General features: G+C 33.8%; 1 protein-coding gene across 1 annotated transcript in view; it reads left to right on the forward strand.

Annotated features, from left to right (window-relative positions):
* slco5a1 (solute carrier organic anion transporter family member 5A1) overlaps positions 1-25,896 on the forward strand; it is a 65,550-nt gene that overhangs the window by 21,409 nt on the left and 18,245 nt on the right. Inside the window, exons 2-3 of the mRNA XM_073831008.1 lie at positions 19,398-19,530; positions 23,061-23,272. Of these exons, the coding sequence (XP_073687109.1) occupies positions 19,398-19,530; positions 23,061-23,272 (345 nt within the window). The remainder of the gene's footprint in view (positions 1-19,397; positions 19,531-23,060; positions 23,273-25,896) is intronic.

The following is a 25,896-nucleotide window of genomic DNA, read 5'->3' on the forward strand; positions in this document are numbered from 1 at the left end:
GATCTCTGTTGGGAAGACAACTTTGCTGTTTCTACGCTAATAGAAATACCATTGCTACATTTCATTGTTGAGATGAATGCATGGATCACTTTTATGATGCTTTTTACAAATCATGTGGCTACTCTCAAATAGGGAGAGTGTATGGATCAGTCACTACTTAACTGTGCAGAAACATAAGAAACTAGATATGATAATTGAGTTGTTTTGCCTTAAAAGAGTAGTTTTTATGTAGTAGAAGTGTTTGTTGATAAAGTTGGAGTTGTGGAATTCCTGTCAGCGACCAAAGCATTTTTAATGAAGGCAATTCCTGCCGCTGTCTTCAGTTTAGGGTGGAACTTGGAACATCAGCAGTAGTGTTTCAGATTTGTAGTGAATGTTGCTGTCAGCATCAGTCGGAGTTCCACGCGTTCGCATCGGAATCAGCAGAAACCGTGAAGGGAGTCAGCAATGTGCAGCAGAACCCCTGGAGAGACCCATCGGTTCAGCAAATAAAGTGCTCAGTCGCTCTGTGTGAGTGAGATTTTTATGGCTGGATGCCCTGTCCTGTTTATTTTTCTGACTTTTTTATGAAGAACTTATTAAGGAACTCATTTTGAGAATGCACTTTGCAAGTTTATCTAATGCATAGCAGAAAAGAGCATCAATTGTTTCTAATAGCTATTAAAGTGCTCTGTGCTTGCATATTGTGGTTCTAGTTGGACTTATAAATATTACAAAGTCCTTTATATCATAGCCTATATATGTTTCGTTTGTAGCTAAGCAACTGGGGTGCTTAAAAAAGCCAGTAAATTTTAATACTGTTTTGGTAGCTTGACTTCCTCAAAAATGCTTCTTGTGTTGATTCAATTTACTAATCAAGGAGCTTATCCAATGTGTTTCATCTCATTTTATAATATTTAAACAAGATTTCATAATAGTCCCATTGGATAAACAACAAAGTCTGTTTTTCAAGCGACTTAACTCATTTGCTTCATGGTGTTTGTTGAAATAAGCATTAGCCGAGTTTGAGCATAAGAACTCTACACTGTTTATTAATATTTTTGGAAGAAGTCTTTTGTTTACCTAGGCTGCAATACAATTGCGAAATATTTCACATTTCTGTTTTCCATTTTCAAATGTAATTTATTCTTTTAAAGGCAAAGCTGAATTACTGAATCATTACTCTTCAGTGTCATGTGAACTTTTGAACGGTACTTTATCATCTGATGTAGCCAGAGGGACTGACCATATGCAAACAAGACCATATTGGCCATAATGCTTACAGGTGGATGGGTTTACCAGCTTGCTTTGAAAAGGTTAGGATATATCTTAACATGTCTTCAGGCAGAGCCTGCTGAAGATGACAGCTTCTGGAATAAGATCTGGTCTTGTGAGGAAACCTGACATATTATAGTAGCGACACATGACCCAGTTAACACAGATCTTGCAGTAGTAAAAACACTTTTGAAGGGATAGTTCTTAGTTCTTAGTGAAGTGAGTTACTGCTACTGTGCTTTTTGAAGTTTCTGGCCATAATTTTAGGAGTTCCTCAAGGCTTTGTAGTCGGTTCATTCCCGTTCTTGCAGTTTTCTACACAAAATGCTCATGTTCTTCAATTAAGTGATTTCCATAGACCTGTGTAGAATTACATATGTACTTTTAATGATTTTTTTGTATCACAATACAATTAGATATGTAATATAAATGCGATAAATTATGTAATAATGTAGATTGGGTATTAATAAACAATTGATATTAACTGTATAGAACCTTTGCACATTGCAAGTTCACGTTTTACTCAGTAAAATTACCTCATAGTAAATAAATAAATATTGTGTCATTTACTCACCCTCATGTTGTTAGAAATCTGTATGACTTACATAACATATGTTTTGAAGAACATTGGGGTCTGAACAACACTGACATATTTTAAAATGTTGTCTTTTGTGGCACAGAAATGCTGTTTTTTTTTCTTAAACACCCTCTAAAGTACTCAAAGAACATGTCAATATTGATAAAGAGCAACATTACTGACAGTTCAGATTAAGCGCTGTCACTTTGATTATACATCAGCTTGTGTTAAAGAGATAGTTCATACAAATATTAAAATTCTGTCATTGTTTGCTCACCCTCATGTCATCTAGACACCTACTGTATGACTATTTCATCAGCAGAACACAAAAGGAGGTGTTTGGCTGAATTCATAAAACTTCCATTCATGTCATGCAGTGGAAGTGAATGGAGACTGACGCTGTCAAGCTCCAACCTGAACAAGAAATCATCATAAAAGTAGTCCATACTACTGAATTATTTTATGAGTCCCATGAGGTCATTTGAGAGCTTTGTGTTCAAAACAGACTGGAATTTAGGAGCAAGTATTGATGCTCTTACATATTTTTTTTTTTTTTTTGATGCTCTTAAATATTCAAATGTGTTTCAGTGTTTGTGTGTCTATACATATATGTGCGTGTGTAGAATTGATCATATATTTAAGTTAGGGGTCGACTGATATGTGTTTTTCAGGGCCGATGCCAATATCTATTAATACAGAGTAGGTTATCAAGTAGATCAAGTAGACCGATAACCGATATTTTGAACCGATATGGATGTCTGGTGTAAAAAAAAATAATAATAATAATGTCAAAATTATGAATAACAAGGTCTCTGACAAAAACTTTCTGTAATACTTATAAATAATTTTATCTGCAAATCAGTTTTGAAAATGACCGATACCAATAAACCATAAAAATCCGTTTTGCTGATTAAAATCATTTAAATACATTTAAAGAACGTTTTTGTCAGAGCCTTTGTTATTTTTAATTTTGACATTAATTTTCATTTTTACACCAGATATATATATCGGTTCAAAATATCAGTTATTTGTCTACTTGATCTGTAATAATCAATAACGGCATTGGTCCTGAAAAACACATACAGGTTTTGAATAAGACAGATCCCGCTAACCATAAAAATCCTTAATTATCAGCCAGGCCGATAATTGGTTGATCCCTATTATCGGTATTGGTAATTTTCAAAACCGATTTGCCGATAAAATAATTCAAACGTTTTTGTCAGAGACCTTGTTATTCTTAATTTTGAAAATTCAGACATAAATATAAGGTTTAAAATATTGATTATCAGTCTACTTGATCTGTAATAATCGATAACGGCATCGCCCTGAAAAACACCTATCTGTCGACCCCTTAACAATAACCATAAAAATCCTTAATTATTGGCCAGGCCGATAATCTGTCGACCCCTAATTTAAGTAATTGACAGAAAATGAAGGTCATAACTTTTCTGTGTCAGGATACAAGGCCTAGAATCAATAACAATTACAGTACACAAGCATCGCTGCTCTACCAGAGTGGTTATGACATTGTTGGTGGGTCAGTGTTGATGAAAAGTTGTGAAATTAATCATTTGTGTCCTGTTGTGTAGAAATGGTGAGTTTGCTGAATGAAGCACAGGGTCACTCTCTCTCTCTCTCTCTCACACACACACACACACACATTTTTCTCTTTCTGTCTCTTCTGTGTCAGCTACATTGCTCTTTTTGTCTGATGGATCATTGCTACACTGTGGCCTTTGAGGCCTCTGTGTCCTCTCTGCACCTCATTACCCTCAAAGTCACACCTGCCCCAGGGACACAAATGCCCTCAGAGAGGCCTGTGGTTTCCTCACAGAGTTGTGCTTCAGGTACAACTTATTGAAGTGAGTTATTGCTGCTGTGCTTTCCGAGGTTTCTGACCATATTTTTAGGAGTGCCTCAAGGCTCTGTAGTCAGATAATTCCCATTCCTACAGATTGTTACATTAGAAACTGTTTTCCTTCAGTTTCCATAGACATGTTTAAGACGCCACACATGCACTTTTAATCATTTTTATTGTATCGCAATACAACTATTAGGGGTTCAAGTGTATAGCGCTGAAATCCTATTATAATTGTTAGAATCAGCAATCAGATCAGCAATCTCCGTATAAAACTGATCTTGCAGAATAAACCATAAGTTGTAGAGACTTCAAACTTGGAGAGATGGTAGTATTCACACCGCCAACAACATGACCTAGGCGCTCGCCCCAATCGGCTTGACGGGGGCACTACAGCGAACAAAAGTATAAAATCTCTCATAAGACACTTGAGCCTGCAACTGACGGGTTATGAGTTATGTCATTGGAATCCTTGGCTCATGAAATGTTCGGGTATTTTTTGAAAAACCTACTTTTGCAAACTAGTCCTAGGTTTTTTGCCCGATTGGAACCAAACCAGTGCAGACAGATTCTCTGGAGAGTGAATATCAATGATTATTAAAAAAGTTAAACTTTTGACTCACTGATGCAAAGGGGCGTTAAAACGTTCGAAAGAGGCAGGGCCACTTTTAATAAAATGCCTGTAACTCCTGAACAGAATGAGATATCTCCACCAAACTCTGAACACTTATGCAAGAGCTGAATCCTGGTCACAGGAAAAATAATTCAGAGCTTGGCCACTTGGTGGCGCTATAAAAATAGCTATAACTGCGCAACCTTTTGTCCTATCAACATGAAAATCGTTGTGCATGGTCTTGGTCCAAACTGCCACATGTGTTTACAAGGACATTTGCACATCCCAAAAAACATGGCTGCCATTGGCAGAAGAAATTTATGCATCTGTTAGACAAGGTTAACGGAGGCCAATTGGAATGTAACTTGGCAGGCCTATTCGACTCATGGCTTAAAGGTCTAAGAGAAATTTGAAAGAAATCAACAACCGTGGGGTGATATTAAATATTTTTTTAAAGGGTGTTAAATATTCTTACTGCATAGTTTTTTGCGCATATGCACGATATTCATATCCTACGATAGAACTCCTTATTTCAGACAACTTTGCCTCTAGAACCACTGCTGTCAATCAAATTATTTGTTAAATGATTGAGAAGATGCATACAAAAATTACTTTTGCAAACTAGTCCCAGGCTTTTTGCTCAATCTGGGAAAAAAAAAAAAAAAAAAAAACACTGCAGTATAATTCTCTGGACTCTCTAGGACAATAATTATCAAAAAAAAAAAAAATGTAGAAATTTACCCTGTGGAAAGCAATAATGGGGTCATTTAGAAAAGGGGCCTGTCCAAATTTACCCAAAATCCTATAACGCCTAAATAAAAAGTCAAAACTTCACAAAACATGATGAGAACATGCAACAGGTGATTCTAAACAAGCATGCAAAGTTTTAAGGGGGTCCAACCACAGATGGCACTATAACCGTCATAAATGTTACAAAACATAATATTTCTATGGTAAATTACTTTACTTTATTACTTTTTTTACTTTACAAAAAAGGCTTGCTACGTAATGTTTTTCGTCATATGTGCTTACATGCCTTAAAGCGCTTAAACCCCGGTAATCGCTGCTTGCAGCTATATTATATTATTACAATTATAAACTATTTAATATAAATACAATAAGTTATGTAGTAACCGTATAGCACATTTGTACATTGCAGAGTTTATACTATCATATCGTATCACCTCATATGCACTCTGATTTTTAATATGGTAAAAGACGGCTGCCACTCTTTTTTTTTTTTTTACATTTTCTCTGGGTGTTTGTAAATGAGTGTTGTCGGGATATCACCAAAGCCACATCTAGTGCTCTGACTGGATTGAACTGGCAGTGCAGCTGTGTCAGGCCATTCTGATGGGGCTCTGGGACAGATATATAAGGTTAGAACTTGTAAGAAGACACTGCTGCATCAGCAAGTTGCCATGACAATGTCATTCCCCATTTCATTGTCTTTTACCCCTGTCTCCTAGCAAGGTTACAAGGTCGAATAACCACCGAGATTCAGTTCTGTATACTTACAGTAGCTGGGAATACTTCTTCAACATTTGAGTGCACTATATTCATTCAGAATGCTGCTTTTCATTGGCTCTGAATTCATCTTCTGTTACATTTCGTGCTGAACATTGTGTGATGAATTGCTGCCTATTATGCTGTTGTTTTGCTCAAGCAGAGTTCTCTAGGGATACGAGGCTTCATTAGAGCCCAGTGTGAGATTATACAACTCAAGCCCATATTTAATCAGCTTCATGCTCATAACGGGACAAGAAAAACACAGACGTCCTGCGATGAATCCCCTACAGGGCACAGTCGGTGACATTGGGGGATGTTGCAATGTTTTATTTCATCATATGCTTCATGCTCGGTTGTTTTAAGGCTGTTAAGGGCCATTAATTATTTCTAGCGTTATGGACTTCACCTTGCCCAGCCTTTGTGCTCTCTTTCATGACAGTGTCGCTGTGCGCATGCTGACTTTCATTTTTTGGTATGAAATGAAATCAATTTATTAATCTTTCCTAATTATTTTTGCCACCGGGGACGCAGCTCATTTAGTATGAAAGGTGCTCGCGTAAGACTTCATCTTCCTCTGCTGAGATAACAAATCCTTAAGGAGTCAGTCGGGGTTGGGAGCGTTTCAGTCAACCTTTGTGAGCCATGCCTGATGGCTGGGGTAGAGAGAGAAAAAAACAGCAGTTCCGTGCACCGTGAAATAAAGTGTATCTAAATCCATCACACAGGGGAGAGAGGAACACACACAGCTGCACTCCTCTAAAGGGATCGGTGGAGTGTGGTTAATCTAATCAATTAATCCAATATAAATGACTAATTTATTAAATCTAAATTACTAATATAAATGTATCAGTTATATTTGATGTTTATAAGGCTTGGGGATACCCTTAATCTTACACTATTACACTAATGTACATTGAAAGGACTAATATATTTTCTTTAGGGGGTAAATACTTTGTACCTTAAGGTAGCACCCCAATGACAGTTTTTTTTTTTTCTGAGAGTGTATGTTTACATACTTTGACTATATTTATATAAAATCGACAACAGCAAAAATGGTAATAATCATAATAAATATATAATACTAATTATTATATTAATAAATAATCAAGAATTCATTATAAGTGTTAATTAATATATAAGTATTAATATGTAATAGTAATAATAATAATATAAATTGATATAAAAAAATCTTTGCATTGTATATATTTTTATGGTTATCAGTTTACAACAATAATAAATATATTAATTATTATATTATTAATAATTCATTATACTTAATAATCAATATGTAATTATTCATATATAATAAAATAATAAACAGTAAAAGTAATAAATAAAAGTATTAAACACAATATTATGAATTATAGTCTTATTAGTCTTATGTATGGTATTATTATTAATAATTTATTATAATTATTGTATTTTATATTATTATTATTATTAATACAATAAAAAGTCAGTCATTTTGACTTGTTACGTTGCTTTAAATCTTATGTATATACATTTTTAATGTATATCAATTTATAATAATGATATATAATAGCAATAATAATAATATAAATTGATCTTAAATCTTTACATTGTATATGAATTTTTAATGGTTATCAATTTATAATAATAATAAATATATTAGTTATTATTAGTAGTAGTAGTAGTATTATAAAAGTAATTATCTAAAACAATTTAAAATATTATTGTTATTAATACAATAAGTCAACATCATTTTGACTTGTTACATTGCTTAAATCAATTTATAATATAATATAATATAATAATATATAATATAATATATATTATAATATATAATAGCAATAATAACAACAATATAAACTGATATCAAAAATTACATTGTATATTACTTTTTTATAGTAATCAATTTATTACAATAATAATAATAATAAATATTATATAATATTTTATTAATTATTATGTTAATAATAGCTAATTTATACTTAATTTATATATAATTATAATTTATACTTAATATATAAATAAATATTCTATATTTATTAATATTTAATAATAATAATGATTAAAGAATTTTTATGAATTAATATTAATATTAGTTGATATTAAAAGTCTTGTGTAAATTTTAATGTATATCAATTTATTATAATAAGGATAATATAAAAATAAGTAATCAAATTAAATAATAGTAATAATAAATATATAATATTAATATATAATAATAATACAAATTTAATAATAATATCTTATATTAATTATTATATTAATAATAATGGCTAATTCGTTATACTTAATAATTAATATATAATGTTAATTATAATATAAATATTAACAGTAATAATTTTAATGTATATTAATTTATTATAATAATATAAATCATATTATATAAATAATAATCATAATAACAATTTCCTTTTTAAAAAAATGGTTTTCAATTATTTTATAATGATTTTATAAATGATTTTATAATTCAGTTAATTTTATAGTAAACCTAATTATTTTTGAATAATAATATCAAGTAATTATTTAAAACAATTTGAACTATTAGTATTATTTTTAATACAATAAAAGCCAAAGTCATTTTGACTTGTTACATTGCTTTAAAGAAAAAAAAAAGAATATAATTTTGTTCACATATATATATATATATATATATATATATATATATATATAAAGATTTTTAAAAGAATTTTGTATTTAAAAAGAAAAGAATGAAAACAACTGTTACTTAATTAATAATCACATTCTTTTTTATGTTTAGTCAATAAATCCTCTAAAAACAGCAAGTGTATTAATGGTGATAGAAGATGCACCTTTAATTATAAAATTAATACATTAAAAATCAGCTCGCAGGTCACATTCAAGTTCATTTTAATTGTTAGACTCAAACTTTAATTAATTGTTAGAGTTTATTGAGTTAGTTGTTTACTATGTAATTATGCCATTAACTTTCGTTAACGTGAAGCACTGTCTCCTCTCACATGACTTTTTACCTCTGTTTCATTATTTGTATACATTATTTCATCTGATATGTAGTATTATATTTCCCTAATCTAATTATTTTTGAGGAAACCCCAATGGCTCTCAGGAGAAGGCAATGTCCTTGAGTGACATTGATGTGTGGTAGTGTAAGCGTGGTTCTACTGATGCACAGCTGCAGCATTGATGTCCTTCAACTCCCACTGCAGCTCAGGAGTTTTTTTTTTTTTCAGTTTACTGTAATCTGATTAGATCCTTTGAGATTTTTTCCATATTGTAAACATTGCATTTGTGTCGAGTGACTAACTCTGCAACATATCTGCTGAGAAGGTCTGTTGTGTAAGTTTCATCGCAAAGATTCATTTGAGATTCGTGGAGCGTGCTGTTGTGACGTCAGTTGTTGACGTTGATTACGACAGTACGATATTGCATAGACAGCATGTTTTTCTCCTCCGCAAGCACCTCCTTTCTGTCCTTCCCAGGACGAAGGAAGAAGGAGAAACAGCACATTGGGCAGAGCTAAAAATCTACGCTGGGTTTCTGCCAGGCAACAGGCAACCTTGAAGGATCTCCAATTAAATGACTCTCCTTCACCCTCTGTTCAAGCATAGCGTTATTAACATGATCAATTGAGCTGAACAAAGCCGTTACACAATCGGGAATGAAATATGTGCATGTTCACCTGTGTGACACTTGAGGTGAACCCTTTCAGTGATGGGTAGTGATCAGTAATATACTGGCTTCTGGCTAATGACTGTTGACAACTAAGGTGATCAATTCTGTTATACTAATGTTAATGATCATGGATTGGCTTTCGTGTATGTCTATTATAATGATTGTTGGTTAATGAATGAACAACTTGGACTAGCATTATGAAAGTGACTGAGTCTGGATCAACACCCTTATTGGTTCTAATATGAACAATATTCATATTAACTGATCAGATTTTAAGGATAAGGAAAAATTAAAGCTTATGGATAAAGTTAGAAATGCATTTCTTTAATATGAAAGTTGTTCTGGAGCCAATGTACATCTTTCTTATAAAAAAAACATAGTGACCACCAAATTATTAATTATGCCTATAATTTATTGCAGTTAACCCCCTTTTTATTTTTTTGAAAGCTTATTCCCTGTTTTATATCTTAATATAATTAGACTTAATATCTTTTTTTTTTTTTCACATAATTGCAACTACACTACCATTCAAAAGTTTTTGAACAGTAAGCTTTGCAATGTTTTTTTTTTTTTAAAGAAGTCTCTTCTGCTGACCAGGCCTGCATTTATTTGATTCAAAGTACTACCAAACAATAAAAATGTGAAGTATTTTTACTATTTAAAATAACTGTTTTCTATTTAAATATATTTTAAAATGTAATTTATTTCTGTGACCAAAGCTAAATTTATAGCATCATTACTCCAGTCTTCATTGTCAGAGAAATCATTCTAATATTCTGATTTGCTGTTCAAGAAACATTTGTAATTATTATTATGAATATTTACAACAGTTGAGTACTTTTTTCAGGATTCTTTGATGAATCGAAAGATTAAAAGATCACATTTATCTGGAATAAAAAGCTTTTGTAACATTGTATACCACTATACCATTCAAAAGCTTGGAGTCAGTATAATAATAATTATTGTTTATATTATTTTGGGGGAAAGAAATTATAGGAATTAATTGTTTTATTTAGCAAGGATTCTTTAAATTGATCAAATGTGATAATAGACATTTATAATGTTACAAAAAAAATTATTTCAGATAAATGCTGTTCTTTTGAACTTTCTATTCATCAAAGAAACCTGAAAACTTTCTACTCGGCTGTTTTCAAAATAATAATAATAATAATAACAAATGTATTTGAGCAGCAAATCAAAATGTTAGAATGATTTCTGAAGGACCATGTGGCTGGAGTAATGATGCTAAAAATTCAGCTTTGAAATCACAGAAATAAATTATATTTTAAAATATATTCAAATAGAAAACAGTTATTTTAAATAGTAAAAATATTTTAAAAAATTACTGTTTATGCTGAACTTTGGATCAAATAAATACAGGCTTGGTGAGCCGAAGAAACATTACAAATCTTACTGCTCAAAAACTTTTGATTGGTAACAGCAACATTATATTTTACAATATGTATATTTCGCAACTAAATTTTATGTATCACATTTTATCATGACCTTTTCATGTGATTGCATTTTCATATCACACAGTGGGACTATCTCACAATTTTGCCTTTATTTCTTGTAAAAGCTTCATGATTTATAATGCGACTAAATTTTACAGTGTAATTTTATATCTTATGTCTTTTATCTTACGGCAAATTTTTCAGGTAGTTGCAACTGTATCTCAAAGTATATTTCATAATATTTTACAATTTGACTTTATATTTTGCCATGTCATTTTATATATTTTGGCCAAGGCTTAGACTAAGGCAGGATTATTCCATAGTTCAATTAGAACATTTAAGTAATTTTTATAAATGTGCTTAGAAAAAAACATTCCTGTGTGCATCTTAAAACAAAACAAAGGCACTGATATATTTTAAGATCAGTCAGTGCAAGATTCTTTATCTTGTAGCTAGCTACCTGTTACATTTTTTACACTGAGGCTAAAACAGGCTTTGATAAATTCATGGCAAGCGTAATCTATTTCTGTGAAGTTTGCCGTGCCAAAGAATTCAAAACTGGCTCACCTCGAAGCTCTCGACCCGACACTTACTGATAAACTGGCATGCTGGGTATTTTTTTTTTTTTTACACAATATAAATGCACCACATATTTCCATCTCTATATCAAAGCTATATCTGGCATTTCATTACCACATTTTACCCAGCAAAAATAATTCAATCTCTTCGTCCAGGGACCGTTTCCTGTTTCTTTTGTTCAGTAAGAAGATAAAATAAAACATAATTTGTAGATTTTCAAGTACTTTACATTGAAGTCAAGGTTTCGCTTCATTAAGCGACTTTAGAGGACTCATGCTAGTCTTTACCAATATTCATTATGTGCTCAGTGTGAGCACTTATTATTGTTAAAGTGGCTTAGTATTGAAGCATTAATGTAATGACATGCCCCTCTGATTTCACATCCTTTATAGTATTTCCATCTGCTTATGCTGCGCAGTAAAAATGGGCTGCCTGGTACCACAGAAGCACTAATAAAATGGTTTTAATTATTGATGAATTCATGATGAATTAATTGGCAAGTGAAGTTTATTCATCTGTATCCAACTGAATGCTGTTTCCTCTCTCTATTTGTTAGATGTTGGCTGGCTGTTTGGTTTTGTGTGCTGGGCATTTCTGCTTTAGGCTGATAAGAGCATTTATCAGCAGCTTTTGTGCTTTTAGGAATAATTTCTCCCTGCTCCCATCGTCTCCAGGGGTATTTTAGAAGAACCTGTTATTTAATTAGGCTGTAGATAAGGCTGATTGAATATTTGAGGAGTCAAAACTAAACGAGACCCTGGTGTTCCAGAGTTTGCAAAGAAAGCCACCCTTGTGAATAAATGAATAGCATTACGGAAGAAAGCCTGCAGCGTTATTTGTTCTCTGTTCGCGCTTTGATGTGCACAAAAGAATTATGAGAGACATGTTTCAGACTCTCTGCCATGTTTTTTCTTGGCTTTGGCACATTGTTGCTTGTAAGTGACTTCACACTGACAGAGCTTTGTTTTATCAACTGATTTATTGTGTATTTGTTGCAAGCAAAAGTGCAGAGTGAAAGGATTTGTGACTGAGAGCAATAATATTACCAGTATACCATATAATGACTTGACTAACAGCAAAACAAGCTGCTAAATCTTCTGAAATGTGAATTGTTGCAAACTTGAAATATATAAATACAAGTTTTCTAAATGGTGACAGTATATATGACAGAATCATTGCCTTTCAATTATCAGACAGAACTGTTAAACAAAGACAAACTAATGAAGATAGAATCCTGCTTCTAACTCTTATCAGTTTAACAGAATAACTTCTTGAACAGAGCAGATAATTAGAAACTGTCAAATACTGGCCTTGGATGATATATGGATAGTTCACCCACAAATGAAAATTACCCCATGATTTACTCACCCTCAAGCCATTCTAGGTGTATATGACTTTCTTCTTTCAGACAAATGCAATAAGAGTTATATTAAACATTCCATGGCTCTTAAAAGAGTTTTATAATGGCAGTGAATGTGTGTTGAGATTTTGAAGTCCAAAAAAGTGCCTTAATCCATCATAAAAAGCTCTCCACAAAGCTCTGGGGGGTTAATAAAGGCCTTCTGAAGTGAATCTGTGTGTTTGTGTAAGAAAAATATCCATATTTAAAACTATAAGCTAAATGTTAATCATTTTAATTTTACACTTGACTAGTACAAATATGTGGTTTTGTTTCATAATTACAGTGTGTACCTTTTCCTTATTTACCCCAAACAAATGGAAATTAAATGTGAGAACATGACCATATGACAGCTTGAAATTTTACCTGATCTAATAAAACATTGATAAATTGATAAAGGTAATGACTCCGCCCCAAAATGAGTTCTAATTTGTTTCCAAGTACGAATAGCACTGTTAATGACAGGGCTGCTTCTATAAATTTCTTTTTTACATTTTACTGGTGAAAGAATCACAGCACCAAGATCGTAAGGGGTACATTCATCCTGTTCTAATCTAAGCCAGTGAATTGTACGGTCGTTTTCAAGCTTTCGTAGCTGTCTAGATAACAATTTGTGTGGCTTATCGCCAAACTCAAAATACTTTTGTTTCATGAACAATAGAGACCTTGAAAACTTTTCAGATGTTATCTTATTATATTGATATCTAAGTTTTAGTATTTCCTTGTGCAAATCTAGAGAGGGTGTTCTGGCATTTTCTTCGTCTAACTGACTAATTTGTCTTCCCAATGATTCTAAAGCAGCTTTATTTTATTTATTTTTTTGCACCTTGAAGAGAGATAAAACAACCCCTTAAATATGCTTTAAAGGTGTCCCACAACAGTGAAGGCGAAATATTTGGTTGGTTGTTAGTTTCAAAAAATAACTCAAGCTGTGTACGCAAATACTCACAGAATTTTGCATCCTTTAATAGCTAGGTGTCTGCCCGCCACAATGGTTGAGTTTTAACAATATCTGATCATTTTAAAGCAAAAGTAATTGGACTATGATTGGAGATCTTCCCATTGGATTGGCTAACCTCCACACATCACTGACATTAGAATTTTTAATATACATGTTAAGAAAGTCCCTAGACTTGGAGGGTGGAGCAGGCTGAGCTGATGATCTGTCTAAATATGGGTCTAAAACACAATTGAAGTCCCCTCCTATTATTAAACTTGTAGGTGAAATATCAGGAATCCGGGAAAACACGTTTTGTAAAAAGCATGGATCATCGAAATTTGGTCCGTAGATGTTAACCAAAGTTATAGGTGTTGAAAATATTTCTCCCGTAGCTATGATAAATCGCCCCTCCTTATCTGCAATTGTAGATCTTAATTTAATTGTGACCCCCTTCCTTATTAAAACAGCAGTACCCCTAGCCTTTGATGAGAAGGTAGAGAGAAAAGATTGACCTACCCACCTGGCTCTCAGCACAGGATGAGAATCTTTTTTAAAGTGCGTCTCTTCTAGAAATATAATGTCGGTGTTCATAGATTTTAAATGAGACAACACTTTACCACGTTTAACAGGGTGGTTTAGGCCTTTAACGTTCCAGGAAGCACAAGTTAAAGTTCCCACCCCACCATCAGGGTTACTCAGAGTAGCAGCCATACCAATTATTGCGTTTATTGCCCCCCACATAACGCACCCACAGACGGAACCCCATAGAACATCCCCTCCCACGATCTCTTAACACTACAAAACAAAAAGGAAAACACAAAACAAGAACATACCTGAATGCACAGGCTTCGTTGAACATCAAGTCAGAATTCCCGAGATAACTTAACTGTAAGAACAGCCCTACTGGCATTAGCTGACTATCAGGAGCTCAGTGAGCAGCTCCTATACGGGTTCTGAAAGTTTGTATGCACATGAACACAGCTCCGTTATTGCAAATGCACAATGTGAGTTATATAAACTAGAGATGCACCGATTGATCGGTTGACGTTTACTACACTTTCATTCATTCACATGTTTGCGCTGCACCACCGCATACAGCGTCTTCACACACTAATAGTTCGAAGCGAGCATATATGTTCCATTTGAAGGTATTTAAAGCATGCGCGGCGTGAATTTAATTTGTATTTATTTACAGATGCATTTATGTTACACTTCTCTAGTAAGTTTCATCTTATGAAGACGCTGTATGCGGTGGTGTAGCGCAAATATGTGAATGAATGTTCCGAAGCTTAGTACCGCTGGATTAACTGGTGACAAGGCAGAAATGCTTCTCTTTATCAAGAATAATTTGCCATTAATGCTCAAGTAATAGCATTTAGTACTAGCATTGTTATTTCTACCTGTTTGAAGACACGGTGCACTTTTTGTTATTAAAGTTATTGTTGTGAGATGATCCTGTAATTAATGTTTTAAAAAAAATTCCATATAAAATTCATTGAAGAAAAGTAGATTTTTGTATGCCTGCTTTGTTACTTATATTTTATTTCTAATGTTTCCAAGACTCAGAGCACTTTATTTTGTTAAAGTTATTTTAATATGAGAAGATGCTGTAATGTTTATACATTGCTTTTATTATAAAATAAAATAAAAACATTGAGGAAAAGATTTTTGCTAGTATAACTATACTATGTTAGTTACTGGAACTAATTTTATACCTTTTTCGAAGGCACAAAGCACTTTATTTTGTTGTTAAAGTTATTTTGTTGTAAGAAGATCCTGTAATGTTTAATAATTTATTTTATTATAAAATAAATTTAATTAAAGAAAATATTTCTGTATAGGCCTATATGCTTTCATTACAGTTCTTAAAAAAAAAACCGGAATCGGCAGGTCACACTTACTGAAAAATCGGAATCGGCCAAGAAAATTGCAATCGGTGCGTCTCTAATATAAACATCATATAAAACAAGTCACGTCATACAAAAAAAAAAAAAGTCAGATCAGCGTTAATACTTTTATAACACTGTTTACACAGTATCAGTCTAAGGAGATTATGATGTCGATACATTTCCCTCACCGAAATGCTGCTCTGCATAGGCAATCGCTTTACCAGGGTCAGTGAAGTACAATTCTTCTCCACTATAAGAGACCCGCAACTTCGCAGGGTATAAAAATACGAAGCGGACTCCTGGTTGGTCTAGTAGTAGGTCTTTCGCTCTGTTGAAACGGGTGCGTTGCTTCAGTATGGCAGCTGGGAGGTCAGGAAATATCAGAAGCTTCTCTCCGTTGTAGGTGATGGATTTGAGCTGTGCTGCTTTTCGGATGATGTCTTGCCAATCATGAAAATAATGCATCTTGACAATGAAGGCCCGGGGATATGAGGTATTGTCGGAGCGTTTCCTCAACGATCTGTGGGCGCGGTCAATCAAAGGTAACGTCTCCAAAGAGAGCGCATTCTTCAACAGGTGCGCAATAAATTCTGTAGCTTTGCTCCCAGTCTCCTCGCCCTCTTTAAAGGAACACTCCACTTTTTTGGAAATAGGCTCATTCTCCAACTCCCCCCGAGTTAATAAGTTGATTTTTACCGTTTTGAAATCCATTCAGCCGTTCTCCTGTTCTGGCGATATCACTTTTAGCATAGCTTAGCATAGATCATTGAATCCTATTAGACCAGTAGCATCACGTTCAAAAATGACCAATGAGTTTCGATATTTGTGCTATTTAAAACTTGACTCTTGTGTAGTTATATCGTGTACTAAGACCGGTGGAAATGCAAAGCTTCAATTTTCTAGGCTGATAAGATTAGGAACTACACTCCCATTCCGGCGAAATAGTCAAGGAAGTTTGCTGCCGTAATATGGCCGAAGCAGGAGCAGTAATACCACGCAGCACATGTGCAAATGCTAAACTAGCTGGGAACTCATTTCTGATAATACTCCGCTTGCTTCGGCCATATTACGGCAGAAAACTTCCTTGACTATTACGCCGGAATGGAAGTGTAGTTCTTAATCTTATCAGCCTAGAAACTCGCAGCTTTGCATTTCCACCGGTCTTAGTACACAATATAACTACAGAAGAGTCAAGTTTTAAATACAACAAATATGGAAACTCGTTGGTCATTTTTGAACACGATGCTATTGGTCTAATAGGATTCAATGATATATGCTAAGCTATGCTAAATGTGATATCGCCAGAACAGGAGAACGGCTGAATGGATTTCAAAATGGTAAAAATCAACTTGTTAACTCGGGGGGAGTTGGAGAATGAGCCTATTTCCAAAAAAAGTGGAGTGTTCCTTTAATATTCAGAATGCGCAAGTTCTGCCTTCTACTGCGACTTTCCAGATCCGTACATTTCTCCGTGAGTTGGGAAACGCTGCTTGTTAACTTTTCTACCTCTTTTTGTAACTGGGAAACCGTGTCAGATGTAAAATCTGCACTACGTTCAAGCTCTGACATTGTTTTAGCTTGTTCATCCATCGTGTTTTTCATGGTAGAGATTGCAACATCAGTCTCTTTTTTTTTAAAGCAGCTAATTCTGCTTTGATGGAGATGGAGAATTGGTCTAGTCTTTTGTCGATGACCTCAACTATCTCCGACTTAAATAGCAGAAAGTTTGACTGTAGAGCAGCTATCCCTTCTAGCACTGCCTTGTTAGCCTCGGTGCTAACCTCACCGCTGCTGTGATCTTGAATCTCCCTCGGGGTTTCTGTCGTTTGTTCTGCGTTTCTTTTTGGTTTGTTTGGCATCTTAAGTGGTTACTCTAAACTCAATGACGTGACAGTAAAATATTATTTAGTTTAGCTCACATATATCATTAAAAATTGCGGAGCCGTCTTAACGTGCGTCCTACTCTCACATCGCGTCTCGCGGGAGTCCCGAAAATTAGTTTTAATTTGTTTAATAATGTGGACTATACAATTTAGTTTGTGTGAATTTTGTGCATTGTTGTTGAAGATTATCAATGAATGTAGTTGGTTTGTGAAGTTTCCCCAAATTGTCATGACTGGCCAGAATTGTAGTATCAGCACATCCAAAAAAAAAAAGAGAAGAAATTGCCCAATACATTAATTTTATTCCAATTGGAATAACTTGAATACATCTCACATTGTAATGGTGGTGTCCAAAGATTTAAGATGATTTGAAGGCATAATATATAACCAAACAGACAAAAGTCAGCCTGTCCTATTTCACAGTGTGATCATCACCCATTGCTAAATATGGTTCAGAGTGTGAAATATCTGTGTCCAGATGTCATGCCGCTCTGCCTGTAATGTGCAAGTGTGTGCGTGTATTAGATTTGGCTCATTTTCTCAGCTCTGGCTTTAGAGGTCTCGCGTAAGGACAGGAGACAAGAGTCTAAGCCAACATAGTCATGTTTACATCAAATCAAAAGTGACTTATCTGTCTCCCTCAACATGTTTGTACTTGTGTTATATAACCCGGCAGGCCTTTGGCCAAACCATCTCTAGTGCTGAGGCAGATTAGAGATTAGGCCTAGTTGTGTAGCTGCACCTGCCTCAGTTCAGTGTGAGCTTCTGGCTGGATCAGAACCAGCTTGGCAGTCGCGAGGGCCATGTGGAAGTGGAGAGAGTCCACTGCTGCTTTCTTTGAACAGACGCAAACAGATGACTGTAGGGATAATGCTCTCCTGACAGCACACAGATCCATCCCTCCGGCCTCGAAAGCAACAACAGAAATCAATCGAGCCTTGCATATGCACCTGTCCATGTGGAGGATTAGCAAATACCGCTAAAGTCCTTTATAAAGCAAGTCAGTGCACTCGGCAGTCATTTGTGGTGTCACCTCTGGGCTATTTCCAGTCATGTGAGTACAGCTTGTATCTACTTAAATGGATAAAGGCTGAAATCTCCAAAACTTTTGGCTAATCTTGTTACAGTATCGAATAAGTCACTAATGAGGTTTGACAAAAATAATATCGTAAAGTTTAGTTTCTTGAGGACTTCCTATAGAACTAAGAACCAGCTTCCAAAGTAATTCCAAATAAGAATTCGAACTACGTGCCGTTTCGCTAAATTCACTTAAAAAAGAACTAACTCATATGAGTCATTCTTTCAAAAATCGTTTGAAATGCACTGATGGTGTTATTTTATTTTTCACAAGAGCTCATAAGAGCCATTGTTCCATAATCAGACTACATAGGTCATGCAGTGTATTTTTGACTTACTAGAAATAATTGCTTAGAAGAGTCATTTTTCTGGTATGCAGACTACACTGCTTGTGCATGTTTTTGATTAACTGAAAAGAATCGACTGAATTTCTCTTATTTGCTTTTGTCTCCTCCGTATACTGTCGTATCTGGTGTATAAACAGAGCTATACAGCAGGTAGAAAACTGCTACTAATACATGATGTTCTTCAGCTAAGTGGAAGCATGACGCACTATTAATGATTAGCCCTTCATACTCTTCATCATCTCAGTGTGGCTGACTCAGTCGCCCGGTGAGTCAAGAGAGCGACTGAAAGTGGAAAGAACATTAGCAGCCTTAATCAGACATCCTGTGAAATAAAGAAAAAACATTTTACGTGGGTGTACAGAGCAAGGTTTGTAACGTGGTTGTTTGTGTCTTTCAGCTATTATGTATGTGATGGGGGCTCTGGGGCCAGCTGCGGGGTACCTGCTTGGAGGCGTTCTGATCGGCTTCTACGTGGATCCCAAAACCGTCATCAACTTTGAGCAAAGTGATCCACGCTTTGTTGGCAACTGGTAAGATCTGCTCCGTAGCTTTCAGCCTATGAAAGATTAACACAAATTACATTTTTCCACATTTACTACTAATTCTGCTGGAAATCCACAGTTCATTTGTTTTATTCCAGTCTTTGACAGAATAGCATAAATTCCATATTAACCACTTTATGAGCACATATTTTATTAAAAACAAAGCTGGATATCTCCATTTCAATTCATTTCATTTCAGAATTTTTCATTTTTGTTACTAAAAATAACATTGGAAATGTGTTGTTTCAATTCAATTATCTATTTCATTTTAGCCTTTTAATCTATTTCATTTTAGCCTTTTATTTAGCCCCTTATTTCATTTCATTAAAGTGCCTCTATTATGCCATTTTAAAGGTAGTTAATATTGTTGTATTAGTCTCTTAAAACAGGTTTACATGTATGCAAGTTCAAAAAACACTTTAGTTTTCTCCAAAATTAGATTTAATTTTACCCCGTTTCTAAATGATTCGTAAACGACTCGTTTGAAGCAGTTCGAAGAATCAGTCTCTCTAAACCCCTCCTTTCAGTGAGCCCTCACTGCTGTGATTGGTCAGATGGTGCAGTCCTTTTGGATTGGTCTACCGCTACAGCGCAAAACGAAACGCCCATTGGCATAACTGAATGACAGCTGCGGAGACCTGTTAATCCATAGAAAAGATAGCCTCGATTTTACCCTATCAATTCGAGCCGGAGTCTGACGATGAAACGGTTGAAGTGCACATAAACAAGAAACTGTTTTGCAAGCACGACTGGAGCAGGACGTTTCTCAGTGGGTGTCATATGTTAACTGTGGAAAGTGCTTGCAATTTGCTTTTGTAAGCGAACCGGGCACACCTCTACGTTGTGAACTTCAACACTGTACAATCCATAACACTGCGTTAAGCCATCGTTTATCATTATCATTACTTAAACTAATAAGGCAGACAGACAGTCAAGCTGCATCAATCACAATTTTTAGACTACATTGCACTCACAGCTGAACAACAGAACTACAGAAACGCAAGTTAGCCGGTTACCAAGACATGTGCGGGGTTGTTACACACCATAACGTACACAAAGACGTATTTTGAACGATCGCTAGAAAATACAATCATCAATTATTAATCATACTTACAGGTAGAAGTTCAGAGGAGCAAGCCGGTCCAAATAAACTGGGCACTGATCCATTTTTTAAAACCAAGTGTTTGGTGAATCTCGCGTTGTAACGTTACTCCCCAAGATTGGAAAAGCAGTCATCAGTAAAATGACGCGAACACAACACAAGATTGGAATTGGACTGCTGAGGTGTTGTTGAAAAAATTAATGTTAACCACTCATTCTTGGTAGTTTCATCTTTCGGAAGGGCATATAAAACAAATTCACTCTCACAGCGCAGGACGCCTTCTTGACATGATGTAATCCACGTGAAAATGGTAGGCCTACTGTTTGTGGGCGGGCAAGTTGTTCGCGACATAAAAATGTGGGCGGACATTACGCAAATGTGTAGCTCGTGACGTGTGGCCGTTACAGAAAAAGATTCGAATTGCTGACGACTCGTTTAGGCGAATGTGAGCCGACTCTTTTTTTTGATAGATAAAAACTTCATTTATAGTGCACTGTCGGCGTCACAACTTTGCAGATAGTTTATGTTCACATACAGCTACATGACACACTACATGAAATATCATATTTGAAAAGGCATAATAGGGGCACTTTAATGTCATTTCAGCCTTTGAAAGAATAGCATAAATTCCATTATTACCACTTTTTGAGCATATTTTACTAAAAATAAAGCTGTAGGTCTTAGTTTTAATACAATAAATTTTATTTCAGCATTTGAACGAATAGCATAAATTCCATTACCTCTTTATAAGCATATCTTTTAACAAAAAATAAAAGTAAATCTACGTTTCAATTCATTAATTTAATTTCAGCCTTTGAAATAATAGCATAAATTCCATTTTCTACCACTTTTTTTACCAAAAGTTAGGCTAGAAATCTTCTTTTTAATTTATTAATTTTATTTCAGCCTTTCAAATACTATAACTGGAAATCTCCATTTCAATTCATTAATTTCATTTCAGAATTTTTCATTTTTATTACTAAAAATAACATTGGAAATGTTTTGTTTCAATTCAATTTTGAAAGAATAGCATAAAATTCATTATTACCACATTTTGAGCATATTTTTTACTAAAAATAATGCTGGAAGTCTCCATTTCAATTCATTCATTTCATTTCAGTTTGAAAGAATAGCATAAATTCCATTATTAACACTTTTTGAGCATATTTGTACTAAAAATAAAGCTGTAGGTCTTAGTTTTAATACAATAAATTTTATTTCAGCATTTGAAAGAATAGCATAAATTCCATTACCTCTTTTTAAGCATATCTTTTAACAAAAAATAAGTAAATCTACGTTTCAATTCATTAATTTTATTTCAGCATTTCAAATACTATAAATTCCATTACATTTTTTTAAACTAAAATAAAGTATATGTCCATTTCAATTTAATATTTTTTATTTCAGCCTTTGAAAGAAAATCATAAATTGCATTATTGCCACTTTTTGAGCATTTTCTTTACTAAAAATGTAACTAAATCTAAATTTCTATGAATTAATTTAATTTTAGCCTTTGAAAGCATAGCATAAATAATTCTTTGACTTTTTGAGCATATTTTACTAAAAATAATGCTGGAGATACACATTTCAATTCATTTATTTTATTCCAGTCTTTGAAAGAATAGCATAAATTTCATTTTTACCCACTTTTTGAGCATATTTTTTGACTAAAAATATAACTGGAAATCTCCATTTCAATTCATTAATTTCATTTCAGCCTTTGAAAGAATAGCATGAATTCCATTATTACCACATTTTGAGGATTTTTTTTTTTTACTAAGAATAACACTGGAAATCTCTATTTTAATTCATTAAACCCTTTTAAATAATAGCATTAATTTAATTTGTACCACTTTTTGAGCAAATTTTTAAACTAAAAATAAAGGAATAAAAGGAATTAAAATCATAATATCATAAAAATCATAAAAAATTATAATAATAATCACAACAATAAAAACAGAGAATTTAAGAACATTTAAGATGATTTTAAAAATTGATTTAAAATTAATTAGCACAGTAAAAATGATTACACATAGAGTAATGCAACCTGTTCGGACGTAGCACAGTGCTCAATCAATAAATGCACAACTGAACAGTAAATCTCCATTTCAATTCATCCATTTCATTTTAGACTTTAAAAGCATAGCATAAATTTAATTTTAAAAAAAGATTTTATTCTAGCTTTTGAAAGCATAGCATTCCATTTTCAAAACTTTTTGAGATCATTTTATTACGAATAATGTTGGAAATCCCCATTTTTATTTCAGCCTTTGAAAGCATGACAAATTCAAATAGTAACACTTTGTGAGCACATTTTGCAACAAATAATGCTGGAAATCCCCACTTTTAGTTCTTTTATTCATTTCAGCTTTTGAAAGCCGGAATTAATTGTCGAACTGTATTGCTTTGTCCTTAGGTGGAGTGGTTTCCTGCTATGTGCTTTCGCCATGCTGTTGGTCATCTTCCCCATGTTCGCTTTCCCCAAAAAACTGCCCCCTCGTCACAAGAAGAAGAAGAAAAAGCACAGCTCGGACAGCACCTCCAATGACGACGACGTCCTGAAAGAGAAATCCAACAGCAAAGGCCAGACTGTGACGTCCTCAATGGGCTTTGGGAGGGACATCAAAGGTGTGCAGTCATAACAGAAATCCTTCAGTTAATGTAAAACTCTGCCACTGCAGAATGGTCCTTTCAGGGGTGATTATGTGATATTAAGCATTTAGTCAAAAAGCATCTTGCAGTACAGTTATTACAAAGTCAGTCCTCTGGGGTTTAGTGTCCTTCGTGGGCAGGATGTGAACCTGCAGTCTTTCAGTTATCAGCTCAGATCTTTAACCATTAGGCTTCGTCCCTCCCTCATTTAATTACACAGTGCTGCTGACCACCACTGTCAGGAGATTTTCAAATGCTGATATAAAGACTGTAGATTGATGATCAAGCTCAAAAAGTTATAAATGAAGACTGCGTAAGCTAGCAGAAGTTGCTTTTCATTATTCATCTGGGAAGAGCATTAATGACAATTCTGCCACCATCATCACTAATACGGTCCCGTTCATTACCGGACTGCTGGGAAGTTGAAGAATTAAGAGATGACAGAAACCAGTTTCTGCCTTATCACAAAAAATAAAGCAGGTAATTAAATAAGATAAGTGCTTAAAATAAAAATTAAACTTACACTGTGAATATAAAGTCAACAAATCGGGATGATGTGACACTGACTGCTGAAGATTGCCAGGAAAAGAATCAATTACTTTTTAAAATATTTAATAAAATATAAATCAGAACTTAAAACTAGAACAATGTACATTAAATATTATAAATCTCATTGCTATTCTTGTCACACTGTGATAAGTGCCAATTATTATTTGCCTGGAGAGACTTTTGTCCTGCTTTGACAAATACACACAAGTGACTACAATCAAGACAAGCCTTGTTCTATAAACCCGTTGTAACCTACTTCTATTCCCCCCGGCCTGCATGTGTTTGCGTAAGTAGGCTTTCAACATTTCAACTGTTTTACAATGCCTTACAGTAGGCCAGTAGTTTCTGGGACTTTGATGTGGAGACAGACAAGCTGTTTTGTTCATTAGTAGGTAAAGCTTCTAATCTGCCTGCTTTGTGCCAGCTTGTATGTCTCTTTTCTGTCAGTCCCATAGATCCTATAGAGGTATGAGAGTTCAACCTTCAGGAGGAAATTAAAGTTTGATTATAGTCGACTTCCATGGAAACAGTGCTACATCTGCTAATTAAACGAGGTGGCCATGATGAAGCATTCGGTTAAAACTTATTGGATTTAAACGGATTAGCCTATGAATCCAGAAGAGCTGTGGAGACACCGTGTTTAGGTTTAGCTGTCTTTAAGCTATTAGAACAGAAAACATCTGTTAGTATGGATTATGAGTGGTTTATGAGCTGATGGTGGGGAGAAGAATGTGGGTCGCATCTGTGAGCACAAACATTGAAGACAAATTAGCATGAAAATATCTATCTATCTATCTATCTATCTATCTATCTATCTATCTATCTATCTATCTATCGTATTTATTAGGGCTGTCAAAAAAATTTTTTTTTTTCATTTTAGGGTCATTTTTACCTTTATAAGGCCTATTTTTTTTCATACCTAATTAAATGTATGCGTCAATTTTCGTGTCAAATTCTTACATTTTATAAAAAAAAATCAAATAGTAAGACACCAATCAAATGAAATCGTTATCAACTAAATTTGTACGATTGTGGGTTAGAAAATCAGAATCACAATTCTGAGAAAAGTCACAATTGCGAGATATAAACTAGCAGTTCTGAGAAATATATAAAATATATATAACTTCTGACTTTTTTACCCAGAATTGTGACTTTATTTCTCAGAATTTTGAGTTTGTCCAGCAATTCTGACTCGCATTTAAAAAAAAAAAAAGTTTATTTCATGTAATTCTCAGAAAAAGTCGGAATAATAAGTTTGTATCGCACAATTCTGACTTTACAACACACAATTGGGAGTTTATATCAAGCAATTCTGCCTTTTTTTACTCAGAATTGTGACTTTATTTCTCAAGTTTGTCCAGCAATTCTGAATCTAGAACTTGCATTTGCGAGTTTATATCTCACATTTTTTTAGAAAAAAGGTTAAAATTGAGAGTTTATTTCATGTAATGCTGAAATAAAGTCACAATTCCGGGTTTATATCTCACAATTTTGACAATATTTCTTGCAATTGCAATTTTATATCATGCAGTTCTGCCTTTTTGCTGACTTTATTTCAGAATTTAGAGTTTGTCTCGCAATTCTGATTCTAGATCTTGCAATTGTGAGTTAATATTTTACAATTCTTAAAAAAAGGTTTGTTTCACAAAATTCTGAGAAAAAAAGTCAGAATTGCGACTTTATTTCTCGCAATTGTAAGTTTATATCATGCAATTCAGATTTTTTTACTCAGAATTATGACTTTATTTCTCAGAATCTCAAGTTTTTCATGCAGTTCTGCAAAAAAAGTCAGATTTGTATGTTTGTCACACTAATATGAGTTTGTTTGTTTTTTTAAAGAATTGTGTGATGTAAGCTTGCATTTGTGAGAAATAAAGTCAGCATTGCAATTTTATGTCACGCAATTCTGACTTTTTTTAACTCAAAATTATGACTATTTTTCAGATTTTCGAGTTTGTCCAGCAATTCTGACTTTAGAACTTGCAATTGCGAGTTTATATCCCAATTCTGAGTAAAAAAGTCAGAATTTCTAGTTTATATCTCACAATTCT

The sequence above is a fragment of the Garra rufa genome, chromosome 24 (assembly GCF_049309525.1).
Source record: "Garra rufa chromosome 24, GarRuf1.0, whole genome shotgun sequence".
NCBI classification, from domain to species: domain Eukaryota; kingdom Metazoa; phylum Chordata; class Actinopteri; order Cypriniformes; family Cyprinidae; genus Garra; species Garra rufa.